Consider the following 17,143-nt stretch of genomic DNA (forward strand, 5'->3'; position numbering starts at 1 on the left):
TGCTCTAAAATTCTATTTAGATGCTACAAAGGATTTCAGACAAACCTCTTCCTTGTTTGTTGTTTATTCTGGTAAAAGGAGAGGTCAAAAAGCAACTTCTACCTCTCTATCTTTTTGGCTTAAAAGCATCATCAGATTGGCTTATGAGACTGCCGGACGGCAGCCTCCTGAAAGAATCACAGCTCATTCCACTAGGGCCGTGGCTTCCACATGGGCCTTTAAGAACGAGGCTTCTGTTGATCAGATATGTAAGGCAGCGACTTGGTCTTCACTGCACACTTTTACCAAATTTTACAAATTTGATACTTTTGCTTCTTCTGAGGCTATTTTTGGGAGAAAGGTTTTGCAAACCGTGGTGCCTTCCATCTAGGTGACCTGATTTGCTCCCTCCCATCATCCGTGTCCTAAAGCTTTGGTATTGGTTCCCACAAGTAAGGATGACGCCGTGGACTGGACACACCTATGTTGGAGAAAACAGAATTTATGTTTACCTGATAAATTACTTTCTCCAACGGTGTGTCCGGTCCACGGCCCGCCCTGGTTTTTTAATCAGGTCTGATGATTTATTTTCTTTAACTACAGTCACCACGGTATCATATGATTTCTCCTATGCAAATATTCCTCCTTTACGTCGGTCGAATGACTGGGGAAGGCGGAGCCTAGGAGGGATCATGTGACCAGCTTTGCTGGGCTCTTTGCCATTTCCTGTTGGGGAAGAGAATATTCCCACAAGTAAGGATGACGCCATGGACCGGACACACCGTTGGAGAAAGTAATTTATCAGGTAAACATAAATTCTGTTATTATTGCCCGCTGTGCAGGCTGCACCCCTAAACGTAGCTAAATGGTAGCATTATTGGTGCTAGAAGAGTGCAGCACCTATATTTATGTATTGCTTTTTGTTTATCGGTTATTAGCGCTTGAATGTGCAGATGCTAAAGCCCTTTATAAGTCTGCAGTGATCTTACAGTTCTGTATTTTTATGTCGTCTTACCCCACGTGTAGCTGCAACAGGCAGCTAAAATCCTAGTTGGAACTGAAAGCCCTTCAGCATCGATAACGCAGAGGAGCCATGGGGTAGATGGGAGAGTACTTGTTCAGGCTGGTCATTTGCCTTTTTCTCATTCCCGGGTACGCGCAGCAACGGCTCTGGGCCGCAAGGAGACACTCTGGTATTGAAGGCAGGCTTTGTTTGCGGCCTGCACCACGGCTCAGCTGGAGGTCCCTTCTTAAAAGTTATGGCCCAAACAAGCAATCCGGAGGAACGCCAGTCATGTCCTTCATTGGTGGTAACACTTTTGGGGCATATTTTTTAGACCGTGCAGTCCTGGGAGAAAGCTCCGTTGCCTCTGTCTCAGGAGCTCTAGTGTGGTGCGGCCATCTTGGACGCCCGACCGCACGCTCCGGCCCCTCTATAACCCTTTTATCTCTCTCTACTTTTTCTTATCCTTGGCTTGAATTACTGAGAGGGCACGGGAAGTGGGAGGTTTCAGTGTTCTGTTTGCGGTGTTTTTGTCTCCTCCTGGTGGCCAGGTGAAGTATTTCCCATAGGTTATGAATGACACTGCGAAGAAGGAAATGCATTTATCAGGTAAGCACAGATTTTATTTTCTGTCTTTAAAGAAAGGTTAGAGGATGCACTCAATAGACACGGAGGGACTGAAGGAGCCCACATACAGGGATTGGAGGGCTCCGGGGGTGCTCCTGTCTCGATATGAAGGGTACATTAGATAGGCTTCCTTATAAACAGAGAAATCAGACATAGGTGAGATCGGAGAGCTTGGCTCAGCAGTGTCTGGTATGGAGAGCAGTAGACCACCTTTTATTTTCTATAAGCTGGTGTTGTGCTGCTGATAGTGTGAGGAGTGTACAGCTGGGATATCTGGTGTTGTGCTGCTGATAGTGTGAGGAGTGTACAGCTGGGATATCTGGTGTTGTGCTGCTGATAGTGTGAGGAGTGTACAGCTGGGATATCTGGTGATGTGCTGCTGATAGTGTGAGGAGGGTACAGCTGGGATATCTGGTGATGTGCTGCTGATAGTGTGAGGAGGGTACAGCTGGGATATCTAGTGATGTGCTGCTGATAGTGTGAGGAGGGTACAGCTGGGATATCTAGTGATGTGCTGCTGATAGTGTGAGGAGGGTACAGCTGGGATATCTAGTGATGTGCTGCTGATAGTGTGAGGAGGGTACAGCTGGGATATCTAGTGATGTGCTGCTGATAGTGTGAGGAGTGTACAGCTGGGATATCTGGTGTTGTGCTGCTGATAGTGTGAGGAGGGTACAGCTGGGATATCTGGTGTTGTGCTGCTGATAGTGTGAGGAGGGTACAGCTGGGATATCTGGTGATGTGCTGCTGATAGTGTGAGGAGGGTACAGCTGGGATATCTAGTGATGTGCTGCTGATAGTGTGAGGAGTGTACAGCTGGGATATCTAGGGATGTGCTGCTGATAGTGTGAGGAAGGTACAGCTGGGATATCTAGTGATGTGCTGCTGATAGTGTGAGGAGGGTACAGCTGGGATATCTGGTGATGTGCTGCTGATAGTGTGAGGAGTGTACAGCTGGGATATCTGGTGATGTGCTGCTGATAGTGTGAGGAGGGTACAGCTGGGATATCTGGTGATGTGCTGCTGATAGTGTGAGGAGGGTACAGCTGGGATATCTGGTGATGTGCTGCTGATAGTGTGAGGAGTGTACAGCTGGGATATCTAGTGATGTGCTGCTGATAGTGTGAGGAGGGTACAGCTGGGATATCTAGTGATGTTCTGCTGATAGTGTGAGGAGTGTACAGCTGGGATATCTGGTGTTGTGCTGCTGATAGTGTGAGGAGGGTACAGCTGGGATATCTAGTGATGTGCTGCTGATAGTGTGAGGAGGGTACAGCTGGGATATCTAGTGATGTGCTGCTGATAGTGTGAGGAGGGTACAGCTGGGATATCTAGTGATGTGCTGCTGATAGTGTGAGGAGTGTACAGCTGGGATATCTGGTGTTGTGCTGCTGATAGTGTGAGGAGGGTACAGCTGGGATATCTGGTGTTGTGCTGCTGATAGTGTGAGGAGGGTACAGCTGGGATATCTAGTGATGTGCTGCTGATAGTGTGAGGAGTGTACAGCTGGGATATCTAGTGATGCGCTGCTGATAGTGTGAGGAGGGTACAGCTGGGATATCTAGTGATGTGCTGCTGATAGTGTGAGGAGTGTACAGCTGGGATATCTAGTGATGTGCTGCTGATAGTGTGAGGAGGGTACAACTGGGATATCTGGTGTTGTGCTGCTGATAGTGTGAGGAGGGTACAGCTGGGATATCTAGTGATGTGCTGCTGATAGTGTGAGGAGTGTACAGCTGGGATATCTAGTGATGTGCTGCTGATAGTGTGAGGAGGGTACAGCTGGGATATCTAGTGATGTGCTGCTGATAGTGTGAGGAGGGTACAGCTGGGATATCTGGTGATGTGCTGCTGATAGTGTGAGGAGTGTACAGCTGGGATATCTAGTGATGTGCTGCTGATAGTGTGAGGAGGGTACAGCTGGGATATCTAGTGATGTGCTGCTGATAGTGTGAGGAGTGTACAGCTGGGATATCTAGTTATGTGCTGCTGATAGTGTGAGGAGGGTACAGCTGGGATATCTAGTGATGTGCTGCTGATAGTGTGAGGAGTGTACAGCTGGGATATCTAGTGATGTGCTGCTGATAGTGTGAGGAGTGTACAGCTGGGATATCTAGTGATGTGCTGCTGATAGTGTGAGGAGGGTACAACTGGGATATCTGGTGTTGTGCTGCTGATAGTGTGAGGAGGGTACAGCTGGGATATCTGGGGATGCGCTGCTCATTGTTGTGTCTTCTCATCATAGTCTGAAGAAACATTTGGTTAAGTGGATGACGCTCCTGTCCCTCAGGGTCACTCATTGTTAGCGTTAATCAGGCTGTGTAAAGCAGTCGTCTGGGATACTTTGATATGGGGAATGTTTAGTGATTGTGAGACTTGGTTTTGACAGAGGATTTGTTGGTTGCTACTTTACTTTCATTATTATTAAATATGATGTTTATTAGTTCTCTTGTTTTTCTCTCCTTTTATGGGAATGATGTATTTGTAATCTGGTCGCTCTCTCTTTTTCTTTCATGTTTTTAGCAAGAGTCCATGAGCTAGTGACATATGGGATATACATTCCTACCAGGAGGGGCAAAGTTTCCCAAACCTCAAAATGCCTATAAATACACCCCTCACCACACCCACAATTAAGTTTTACAAACTTTGCCTCCTATGGAGGTGGTGAAGTAGGTTTGTGCTAAGAAGTTTGTGCTAAGATTTCTCCTGTAAAGTGTGATCAGTCCACGGGTCATCATTACTTCTGGGATATTACTCCTCCCCAACAGGAAGTGCAAGAGGATTCACCCAGCAGAGCTGCCATATAGCTCCTCCCCTCTACGTCACTCCCAGTCATTCTCTTTGTTTGTTATTTTATAATAACACCGGAGTGTGTTATTCCTTCTCTGGTAGAATTTGAAGAAGAATCTACCTGAGTTTTTACTATGATTTTAGCCGGAGTAGTTAAGATCATATTGCTGTTTCTCGGCCATCTGAGGAGAGGTAAACTTCAGATCAGGGGACAGCGGGCAGATTAATCTGCAAAGAGGTATGTAGCAGCTTTTTATTTTCTGACAATGGAATTGATGAGAAAATCCTGCCATACCGATATAATGTAAACTCAGCCTTAAATGCAGTAGCAGTATCTGGTATCAGGCTGTCATGTATGTATATTTTAAACTTCAGTATTCTGGGGAATGGTACTTCACTGGAATTGCACTGTGTACATAAGACTTTAGCCTAATTTGCAGGGACTGGCAACAGGCTTTTTAATAACTCTTAATTTATGTTAAACGTTTTTTGCTGGAATGTAAAATCGTTTTCATTTTCTGAGGTACTGGGTGAATAAAATGTTTGGGCACTATTTTTTTCCACTTGGCAGTTGCTTGATCTAATTTATGACAGTTTACTGATCTCTCTCACTGTTGTGTGTGAGGGGGAGGGGCCTTTTTTTGGCGCTTTTGCTACGCATCAAAAAATTCAGTCAGAAGCTCATTGTATTTCCTGCATGATCCGGTTCATCTCTACAGAACTCAGGGGTCTTCAAAACTTGTTTTGAGGGAGGTAATCCTCACAGCAGAGCTGTGAGATTGTAGTTGACTGTGATAAAAACGTTTATTCTGTAACTTTCTGCTATCAGGGTTAGTTATCCTTTGCTAATGGGAACAAGCCTTTGCTAAAATTGTGTTTTTTACAAAGATTTGATGCTATAACCTTTTCAGTTTATTAATTTTCAACTGTCATAACTCTTTCTGTGCTTCTTATAGGCACAGTACGTTTTCATATCATAGTATTTTTACTTGAATAGTATTTCCAAGTTGCTAGTTTATTTGCTAGTGTGTTAAACATGTCTGATTCAGAGGAAGACATCTGTGCTATATGTGCTAATGCCAAAGTGGAGCCCAATAGAAATTTATGTACTAACTGTATTGATGCTACTTTAAATAAAAGTCAATCTGTACAAATTGAACACATTTCACCAAACAACGAGGGGAGAGTTATGCCGACTAACTCGCCTCACGTGACAGTACCTGCATCTCCTGCTCAGGAGGTGCGTGATATTGTGGCGCCGAGTACATCTGGGCGGCCATTACAAATAACATTACAGGATATGGCTACTGTTATGACTGAAGTTTTGGCTAAATTACCAGAACTAAGAGGCAAGCGTGATCACTCTGGGGTGAGAACAGAGTGCGCTGATAATGCTAGGGCCATGTCAGATACTGCGTCACAGCTTGCAGAACATGAGGACGGAGAGCTTCTTTCTGCGGCTGACGGTTCTGATCCAAACAGATTGGATTCAGATATTTCAAATTTTAAATTTAAGCTGGAAAACCTCCGTGTATTACTAGGGGAGGTGTTAGCGGCTCTGAATGATTGTAACACAGTTGCAATACCAGAGAAAATGTGTAGGTTGGATAAATATTTTGCGGTACCATCGAGTACTGACGTTTTTCCTATACCTAAGAGACTAACTGAAATTGTTACTAAGGAGTGGGATAGACCCGGTGTGCCGTTCTCACCCCCTCCGATATTTAGAAAGATGTTTCCAATAGACACCACCACACGGGACTTATGGCAAACGGTCCCTAAGGTGGAAGGAGCAGTTTCTACTTTAGCTAAGCGTACCACTATCCCGGTGGAGGATAGCTGTGCCTTTTCAGATCCAATGGATAAAAAGTTAGAGGGTTACCTTAAGAAAATGTTTGTTCAACAAGGTTTTATATTGCAACCCCTTGCATGCATTGCGCCGGTCACGGCTGCGGCGGCATTTTGGTTTGAGTCTCTGGAAGAGACCATTAGTTCAGCTACTCTGGATGAGATTACGGACAAGCTTAGAGTCCTTAAGCTAGCTAATTCATTCATTTCGGATGCCGTAGTACATTTAACTAAACTTACGGCTAAGAATTCCGGATTCGCCATTCAGGCGCGCAGAGCTCTGTGGCTGAAATCCTGGTCAGCTGACGTTACTTCTAAGTCTAAATTACTTAATATACCTTTCAAGGGGCAGACCTTATTTGGGCCCGGTTTGAAAGAAATTATCGCTGACATTACAGGAGGTAAAGGCCACGCCCTGCCTCAAGACAGAGCCAAACCTAAGGCTAGACAGTCTAATTTTCGTTCCTTTCGGAATTTCAAAGCAGGAGCAGCATCAACTTCCTCTGCTCCAAAACAGGAAGGATCTGTTGCTCGCTACAGACAAGGCTGGAGACCTAACCAGTCCTGGAACAAGGGCAAGCAGGCCAGGAAACCTGCTGCTGCCCCTAAAACAGCATGAATTGAGGGCCCCCGATCCGGGATCGGATCTAGTGGGGGGCAGACTTTCTCTCTTCGCCCAGGCTTGGGCAAGAGATGTCCAGGATCCCTGGGCGCTAGAGATAATATCTCAGGGATACCTTCTGGACTTCAAATACTCTCCTCCAAGAGAGAGATTTCATCTGTCAAGGTTGTCAACAAACCAAACAAAGAAAAAGGCGTTTCTACGCTGCGTACAAGAGCTTTTGTTAATGGGAGTAATCCATCCAGTTCCACGGTCGGAACAGGGACAAGGGTTTTACTCAAATCTGTTTGTGGTTCCCAAAAAAGAGGGAACTTTCAGGCCAATCCTGGATTTAAAGATCCTAAACAAATTCCTAAGAGTTCCATCGTTCAAAATGGAGACTATTCGGACAATTTTACCCATGATCCAAAAGGGTCAGTACATGACCACAGTGGATTTAAAAGATGCTTACCTTCACATACCGATTCACAAAGATCATTACCGGTATCTAAGGTTTGCCTTCCTAGACAGGCATTACCAGTTTGTAGCTCTTCCATTCGGATTGGCTACAGCTCCAAGAATCTTCACAAAGGTTCTGGGTGCTCTTCTGGCGGTACTAAGACCGCGAGGAATTTCGGTAGCTCCGTACCTAGACGACATTCTGATACAAGCTTCAAGCTTTCAAACTGCCAAGTCTCATACAGAGTTAGTACTGGCATTTCTAAGGTCGCATGGATGGAAGGTGAACGAAAAGAAAAGTTCTCTCTTTCTATGGTGGCTTTCTCGGCCACATCTGTCCAGGGGGATGCCATTCAGCAGGCCAGACTGGACAATTGTAACAACAGACGCCAGCCTTCTAGGTTGGGGCGCCGTCTGGAATTCTCTGAAGGCTCAGGGACAATGGAGTCAGGAGGAGAGTCTCCTACCAATAAACATTCTGGAATTGAGAGCAGTTCTCAATGCCCTCCTGGCTTGGCCCCAGTTGACAACTCGGGGGTTCATCAGGTTTCAGTCGGACAACATCACGACTGTAGCTTACATCAACCATCAGGGAGGGACAAGAAGCTCCCTAGCAATGATGGAAGTATCAAAGATAATTCGCTGGGCAGAGTCTCACTCTTGCCACCTGTCAGCAATCCACATCCCGGGAGTGGAGAACTGGGAGGCGGATTTTTTAAGTCGTCAGACTTTTCATCCGGGGGAGTGGGAACTTCATCCGGAGGTCTTTGCCCAAATACTTCGTCATTGGGGCAAACCAGAGATAGATCTCATGGTGTCTAAACAGAACGCCAAGCTTCCTCGTTACGGGTCCAGATCCAGGGATCCGGGAGCGGTCCTGATAGATGCCTTGACAGCACCTTGGACCTTCAGGATGGCTTATGTGTTTCCACCCTTCCCGTTGCTTCCTCGATTGATTGCCAGAATCAAGCAGGAGAGAGCATCAGTTATTCTAATAGCACCTGCATGGCCACGCAGGACTTGGTATGCAGACCTGGTGGACATGTCATCCTGTCCACCTTGGTCTCTACCTCTGAAACAGGACCTTCTGATACAGGGTCCTTTCAAACATCAAAATCTAACTTCTCTGAAGCTGACTGCTTGGAAATTGAACGCTTGATTTTATCAAAACGGGGTTTTTCTGAGTCAGTTATTGATACCTTAATACAGGCTAGGAAGCCTGTTACCAGAAAGATTTACCATAAGATATGGCGTAAATACCTATATTGGTGCGAATCCAAAGGTTACTCTTGGAGTAAGGTTAGGATTCCTAGGATATTGTCTTTTCTACAAGAAGGTTTAGATAAGGGTTTATCTGCTAGTTCCTTAAAGGGACAGATCTCAGCTCTGTCCATTCTGTTGCACAAACGTCTGTCAGAAGTTCCAGACGTTCAGGCTTTTTGTCAGGCTTTGGCCAGGATTAAGCCTGTGTTTAAAACTGTTGCTCCGCCATGGAGTTTAAACCTTGTTCTTAACGTTTTACAGGGCGTTCCGTTTGAACCCCTTCATTCCATTGATATAAAGTTGTTATCTTGGAAAGTTCTATTTTTAATGGCTATTTCCTCGGCTCGAAGAGTCTCTGAGTTATCAGCCTTACATTGTGATTCTCCTTATTTGATTTTTCATTCGGATAAGGTAGTTCTGCGTACTAAACCTGGGTTCTTACCTAAGGTAGTCACTAACAGGAATATCAATCAAGAGATTGTTGTTCCATCCTTGTGTCCAAATCCTTCTTCGAAGAAGGAACGTCTTCTGCACAATCTGGATGTAGTTCGTGCCCTAAAATTTTACTTACAGGCAACTAAAGAATTTCGACAAACGTCTTCCCTGTTTGTCGTTTACTCTGGTCAGAGGAGAGGTCAAAAGGCTTCTGCTACCTCTCTTTCTTTTTGGCTTCGTAGCATAATTCGTTTAGCTTATGAGACTGCTGGACAGCAGCCTCCTGAAAGAATTACAGCTCATTCCACTAGAGCTGTGGCTTCCACTTGGGCCTTTAAGAATGAGGCCTCTGTTGAACAGATTTGCAAGGCTGCAACTTGGTCTTCGCTTCATACTTTTTCCAAATTTTACAAATTTGACACTTTTGCTTCCTCGGAGGCTATTTTTGGGAGAAAGGTCCTTCAGGCAGTGGTTCCTTCTGTATAAAGAGCCTGCCTATCCCTCCCGTCATCCGTGTACTTTTGCTTTGGTATTGGTATCCCAGAAGTAATGATGACCCGTGGACTGATCACACTTAACAGGAGAAAACATAATTTATGCTTACCTGATAAATTCCTTTCTCCTGTAGTGTGATCAGTCCACGGCCTGCCCTGTTTTTTACGGCAGGTAAATATTTTTTAAATTATACTCCAGTCACCACTACACCCTTTGGCTTCTCCTTTCTCGTTGGTCCTTGGTCGAATGACTGGGAGTGACGTAGAGGGGAGGAGCTATATGGCAGCTCTGCTGGGTGAATCCTCTTGCACTTCCTGTTGGGGAGGAGTAATATCCCAGAAGTAATGATGACCCGTGGACTGATCACACTACAGGAGAAAGGAATTTATCAGGTAAGCATAAATTATGTTTTCTACGTTGATATGCGCTTCTCAGCATTGTTGAAGCCCGATTCCTCTCAGAGTACAGCGAATGTCAGAGGGACATGAAGGGAGTATCACTTATTGAATACGATGATTTCCCTAACGGGGGTCTATTTCATAGGTTCTTTGTTATCGGTCGTAGAGATTCATCTCCTACCTCCCTTTTCAGATCGACGATATACTCTCAATTTACCATTACCTCTACTAATAACTGTTTTAGTACTGGTTTGGCTATCTGCTATATGTGGATGTACTAGAACAGTTTGTAGCTCAGCTCCACTGTCAGGTGCAGGCCAAAAAAGGGTGCTGTAATCCCTTTAGTCACAATAAATCCACAGAAGAAGGCAGCACCTTGCAGTATAAAAATATCTTTATTTCCACATGCTGGAATAAAACAGTGACGTTTCGGGTGGGACACCCTTAATCATAATATGATTAAGGGTGTCCCACCCGAAACGTCACTGTTTTATTCCAGCATGTGGAAATAAAGATATTTTTATACTGCAAGGTGCTGCCTTCTTCTGTGGATTTATTGCTATATGTGGATGGGTGTCTTTCTGTAAGTATGTTTTTCATTACTTAAGACACTCTCAGCTATGGTTTGGCGCTTTGTGTTTAATATAAAGTTTTAAATATATGTATTTTACTTATATTTGCCATGAGTCAGGTCTATGTATATTTCCTTTTGCAGACTGTCAGTTTCAGTTTGGGAAGCATGTTTAGGAAATGATTTGTCTTACCTGGGGTGTAGTCATTTTTTCCAAATTGACTGTTTTTTTCTTTTAATTTCGCGGGGAAAATTATGCTTGTGAGGGTGCAAAATGCTGTTATTTATTGCGAGAATTTTTTTGGCACGAAGGTACGTCTTTGACGCAAGTTCGTAATTTCCAGCTTCTTAGTTGACGCCAGGTTTCTTTGCACGAGGTTGCCTCTGTTATGACACGAGTTGCATCATTTCCGGATGTTGTTGGCGCCAAAACATGTTTCAACTTCCTTTTGCGTCATGTGTCATTCTTGGCGCCAAAATATTTAGTTTATTTTTCACCCCACTTCCTATATGTCTCTTGCCTTCTATATGCTCAGAGGGCTATGCTGTTTGCATTTTTTTCCATTCCTGAAACTGCCATATAAGGAAATTGTAAATTTTGCTTTAATGTTGTTTTTTCTTTTACATTTTTTTTTTCTTTTTTGCAAGATGTCTCAATCTGATCCTGTCTCAGAATCTGATCCTGTTTCAGAAGCAAATGTTGGAACCCTGCTGCCTGATCACAGTTCTAACAAAGCTAAGTGTATCTGTTGTAAGTTAGCTGAGATTATATCTCCAGCTGTAGTATGTAACAGTTGTCGTGATAAGCTTTTGCACGCAGAAAATGTTTCCATCAGTACTAGTACAGTATCTGTTGTTCCTTCAACATCTAATGTACATGATATCCCTGTTTATATGAAAAATTATATTGCTGATGCGATACAGAAGGCTTTGTCTGCTATTCCGCCTTCTAATAAACGTAAAAGCTCTTTTAAAACTTCTCATAAAATTGATGAAATTTCTAATGACCGACAACATACTGAAACATCCTCTGATGAGGATCTCTCTGATTCAGAAGATCCTACCTCAGATATTTTCACTGACAAATCTACTTATCTTTTCAAGATTGAGTATATTCGTTCCTTGTTGAAAGAAGTGTTGGTTACTTTGGATATTGAGGAGTCTAGTCTTCTTGATATCAAAACTAGTAAACGTTTAAATTCTGTTTATAAACCTCCTGTGGTTACTCCTGAGGTTTTTCCAGTTCCTGATGCTATTTCTAATGTGATTGCTAAGGAATGGATTAAGCCTGGTACTTCTTTCATTCCTTCTTCTAGGTTTAAAAGGTTGTACCCTTTGCCAGCGGCTAGATTAGAGTTTTGGGAAAAAGTCCCCAAAGTTGATGGGGCCATTTCTACTCTTGCCAAACGTACTACTATTCCTATGGAAGACAGTACTTCTTTTAAAGATCCTTTAGATAGGAAACTTGAATCTTATCTAAGGAAAGCTTATTTATATTCTGGCTATCTTCTAAGACCTGCCATTGCTATGGCTGATGTTGCAGCTGCATCAGCCTTTTGGTTGGATATCTTAGCGCAACAGGAAACAGATCCTGATTTGTCTAGCATTGTTCGTTTTCTTCAACATGCTAATCATTTTATCTGTGATGCTATTTTTGATATCATCAAAATTGATGTTAAATCTATGTCTTTAGCTATTTTAGCTAGAAGAGCTTTATGGCTCAAATCTTGGAATGCTGACATGGTATCTAAGTCTAGATTACTATCTCTTTCTTTCCAAGGTAACAATTTATTTGGTTCTCAGTTGGATTCAATAATTTCAACTATCACTGGAGGGAAGGGAGTTTTTTTGCCTCATGATAAAAGATCTAAGGGTAAATCTAAAGCTTCTAATCATTTTCGTTCTTTTCAACAGAACAAGGAACAGAAAATCAATCCTTCCCCTAAAGACTCTGGTTCCAATTGGAAACCTTATTCAAGTTGGAATTAATCCACGCCTTTTAAGACACCAAAGCCAGCACCCAAGTCTGCATGAAGGTATGGCCCTCGATCCAGTTCAGCTGGTGAGGGGCAGATTGAAATTATTCCAAGACATTTGAGCAGATTCTTTTCAAAATCAGTGGATTCAGAGTATTGTCTCTCAAGGGTATCGAATAGGATTCAGAGTAAGACCTCCTGTGAGAAGATTCTTTCTCTCTCACGTTCCAGCAAATCTGGTGAAGGCCCAGGCTTTTCTGAAGTGTGTTTCAGATCTAGAGCTTTCAGGGGTAATAATACCAGTTCCGTTTCAGGAACAGGGTCTGGGGTTTTATTCAAATCTATTCATTTGTCCCAAAGAAAGAAAATTAATTCAGGCCAGTACTGGATCTGAAGTTTTTGAATCGTTTTGTAAGAGTCCCAACTTTCAAGATGGTGACTATAAGGACTATTTTGCCTTTTGTTCAGCAAGGTCATTATATGTCCACGATCGACTTACAGGATGCATATCTTCACATTCCGATTCATCCAGACTACTATCGGTTTCTGAGATTCTCTTTTCTAGACAAGCATTACCAATTTGTCTCTCTTCCATTTGGCCTAGCAACAACTGCAAGGATCTTTTCAAAGGTTTTCAGTGCTTTTCTATCTGTAATCAGAGGACAGGGTATTGAGGTGTTTCCTTATTTGGACGATATCTTGGTTCTAGCTCAGTCTTTACATTTAGCCGAATCTCATATGAATCAACGAGTGTTGTTTCTTCAAAGACATGGTTGGAGGATCAATTTACCAAAGAGTTTCTTGATTACTCAGACAAGGGTCACCTTTTTAGGCTTCCAGATAGATTCAGTGTCCATGACTCTGTCCTTAACAGACAAGAGACAAATTCAATTTGTTTCAGCTTGTCGAAACCTTCAGTCTCAATCATTCCCTTCAGTGGCTATGTGCATGGAAGTTTTAGGTCTCATGACTGCAGCATCGGACGCGATCTCCTTTGCTCGTTTGCACATGAGACCTCTACAGCTTTCTATGCTGAATCAATGGTGCAGGGATTATACTCGGATATCACAATTGATATACTTAAATCCCAACATTCAACTCTCTCTAACTTGGTGGTTAGACCATCATCGTTTAATTCAGGGGGCCTCTTTTGTTCGTCCTACCTGGACTGTGATCACAACAGATGCAAGTCTTTCAGGTTGGGAAGCTGTCTGGGGATCTCTGACAGCACAAGGGGTTTGGAAACCTCAAAAGGCGAGGTTACCAATCAATATTTTAGAACTCCGTGCTATTGTCAGGGCTCTTCAGGTTTGGCCTCTGTTAAAAAGAGAACCATTCATTTGTTTTCAGACGGACAATATCACAACTGTGGCATATGTCAATCATCAGGGTGGGACTCGCAGTCCCCTAGCTATGGAAGAACTTTCTTGGATACTTTCTTGGGCAGAATCCAGCTCTTGTCTAATTTCTGCGGTGCATATCCCAGGTGTAGACAATTGGGAAGTGGATTATCTCAGCCGTCAGACCTTACATCCGGGGGAGTGGTCTCTACATCCAGATGTATTTTGTCAGATTGTACAGATGTGGGGTCTTCCAGGAATAGATCTGATGGCTTCTGAGCTAAACAAAAAACTTCCCAGGTACCTGTCCAGGTCCAGGGATCCTCAGGCGGAAATGGTGGATGCTTTAGCAGTTCCTTGGTTTTATCAACCTGCTTATATCTTTCCGCTTCTAGTTCTTCTTCAAAAAGTGATCTCCAAAATCATTATGGAACAATCGTATGTGTTTCTGATGGCACCAGCGTGGCCTCACAGGTTTTGGTTTGCGCATCTTGTTCGGATATCCAGTTGCCAGCCTTGGCCACTTCCTCTAAGATCAGACCTTCTGTTTCAAGGGCCGTTTTTCCACCAGGATCTCAAATCGTTAAATTTGAAGGTATGGAAATTGAACGCTTAATGCTTAGTCATGGAGGTTTCTCTGACTCAGTGATTAATACTATGCTACAGGCTTGTAAGTCAGTTTCACTAAAGATTTATTATCGAGTTTGGAAGACTTATATTTCATAGTGTTCTCATAAATTCTCCTGGCATTCTTTTAGAATTCCTAGAATTTTACAGTTTCTTCAGGATGGTTTGGATAAAGGTTTGTCTGCAAATACTTTGAAGGGACAAATCTCTGCTCTTTCTGTTTTATTTTATAGAAAGATTGCTAATCTTCCTGATATTCACTGTTTTGTTCAGGCTTTGGTTCGTATCAAGCCTGTCATTAAATCAATCTCTCCTCCTTGGAGTCTTAATTTGGTTTTGAAGACTTTGCAGGTTACTCCTTTTGAGCCTATGCATTCTTTGGATATTAAACTACTTTCTTGGAAAGTGTTGTTTCTTTTAGCTATCTCTTCAGCTAGAAGAGTTTCCGAATTGTCCGCTCTCTCTTGTGAGTCTCCTTTTCTGATCTTTCATCAGGATAAGGCTGTCTTGCGGACTTCGTTTAAATTTCTTCCTAAGGTTGTGAATTCTAACATCATTAGTAGGGAAATTGTTGTTCCTTCCTTGTGTCCTAATCCCAAGAATGCACTTGAAAGATCTTTGGATGTTGTAAGAGCTTTGAAATATTATGTTGAAGCTACTAAAGATTTCAGGAAGACTATAAAAGCACAATTATATTTCCAGTTCCTCTTTTTTGTCTGCTTTTTTACTCCTTATTTTATCACCCCACTACTTGGCTATTCATTAAAATGAATTTTGGGTGTGGTGAGGGGTGTATTTATAGGCATTTTGAGGTTTGGGAAACTTTGCCCCTCCTGGTAGGATTGTATATCCCATACGTCACTAGCTCATGGACTCTTGCCAATATGAAAGAAATTAATTTATCAGGTAAGTTCTTACATAAATTATGTTTTCTCTCTCTCTCTTTTTCTCTCTCTCTCTCTCTTTTTCTCTCTCTCTCTCTTTTTCTCTCTCTCTCTCTTTTCTCTCTCTCTCTCTCTCTCTCTCTCTCTCTCTCTCTCTCTTTTTCTCTCTCTCTCTCTTTCTCTCTTTTTCTCTTTCTTTCTCTCTTTCTCTTTTTTTCTCTTTTTATACCTCTCTTTTTCTTTCTCTCTTTTTCTCTTTCCTCTCTCTCTCTCTCTCTCTCTCTCTCTCTCTCTTTTTCTTTCTTTCTCTTTTTTTCTCTCTTTTTTCCCTCTCTTTTTCTCTCTCCCTCTTTTTCTTTTTCTCTCTCCCTCTTTTTCTTTATCTCTCTCTCTTTTTTTTTCTCTCTCTTTTTCTCTCTCTTTTTCTCTCTCTTTTTCTCTCTCTTTTTCTCTCTCTTTTTCTCTCTCTTTTTCTCTCTCTTTTTCTCTCTCTTTTTCTCTCTCTTTTTCTCTCTCTTTTTCTCTCTCTTTTTCTCTCTCTTTTTCTCTCTCTTTTTCTCTCTCTTTTTCTCTCTCTTTTTCTCTCTCTTTTTCTCTCTCTCTCTCCCTAGAGCAAGTGACATTACGTGTTCATCTCACACTCTCTCAGGTAGCTATATCACCACTATTGGAGTTGACTTCAAAATTAGAACGTTGGTTATGGATGGTGAACGAGTAAAATTGCAAATATGGGACACAGCTGGTCAGGAAAGATTCAGAACCATTACCTCCACGTGAGTATTTGTGTGTCAGAGCAGAGGGTCAGGGTCGTGTATGTGTGTGTGTGTTTTTATTTATATATATACATATACATATATATATATATATATATATATATATATATATATATATATATATATATATGTATTTGTTTATATATGTGTGTGTATATATATATATATATATATATATATATGTGTGTGTGTGTATGTGCTTATGTGTATGTATGTGTGTTTTAAGTTGAATAAAGAATACCTTGCTTTGATTTTTTTTGTCTGGATTTCTCTTTTATTTATATATATATATATATATATATATATATATATATATATATATATATATATATATATATATATATATATATATATATATATATATATAATGTGCTTGTGTGTATATGTGTGTCTGTGTATATATGTGCTTTTGTGTATCTGAGTGTGTTTATGGGTGTATGTGCTTGTGTGTGTATGTATGTGTTTTCTCTTGTAAGGTGTATCCAGTCCACGGATCATCCATTACTTGTGGGATATTCTCATTCCCAACAGGAAGTTGCAAGAGGACACCCACAGCAGAGCTGTTATATAGCTCCTCCCCTAACTGCCATATCCAGTCATTCTCTTGCAACTCTCAACACGCATGGAGGTAGTAAGAGAGAGTGGTGAAATATAGTTAGTTTTTTATCTTCAATCAAAAGTTTGTTATTTTAAATGGTACCGGAGTTGTACTATTTTATCCCAGGCAGTAAATAGAAGAAGAATCGGCCTGAGTTTTCTATGATCTTAGCAGGTTGTAACTAAGATCCATTGCTGTTCTCACATATGTCTGAGGAGAGAGGTAACTTCAGCGGGAGAATGGCGTGCAGGTTACTCTGCTATGAGGTATGTGCAGTTACAATTTTTTCTAGAAATGGAAAATGCTAGAAAATGCTGCTGATACCGGATTAATGTAAGTTAAGCCTGAATACAGTGATTTAATAGCGACTGGTATCATGCTTACTCTCAGGGGTAATACCCTTATAAAATTGCAATATAAAACGTTTGCTGGCATGTTTAATCGTTTTTTATATATGCTTTGGTGATAAAACTTTA

General features: G+C 42.1%; 1 protein-coding gene across 3 annotated transcripts in view; it reads left to right on the forward strand.

Annotated features, from left to right (window-relative positions):
* Positions 1–17,143, forward strand: part of LOC128641966 (ras-related protein Rab-35) — a 164,166-nt gene that overhangs the window by 60,292 nt on the left and 86,731 nt on the right. For 2 of the 3 annotated variants that reach the window (XM_053694579.1, XM_053694580.1), the window contains one exon: positions 15,946–16,069. In XM_053694579.1, coding sequence (XP_053550554.1) covers positions 15,946–16,069 — 124 coding nt within the window. Of the gene's footprint in view, positions 1–1,489; positions 1,592–15,945; positions 16,070–17,143 lie in introns of those variants that run through there. The other variant, XM_053694581.1, reaches the window with a different exon arrangement.

This window comes from Bombina bombina, chromosome 11 (genome assembly GCF_027579735.1).
Source record: "Bombina bombina isolate aBomBom1 chromosome 11, aBomBom1.pri, whole genome shotgun sequence".
Taxonomy (NCBI): Eukaryota; Metazoa; Chordata; class Amphibia; order Anura; family Bombinatoridae; genus Bombina; species Bombina bombina.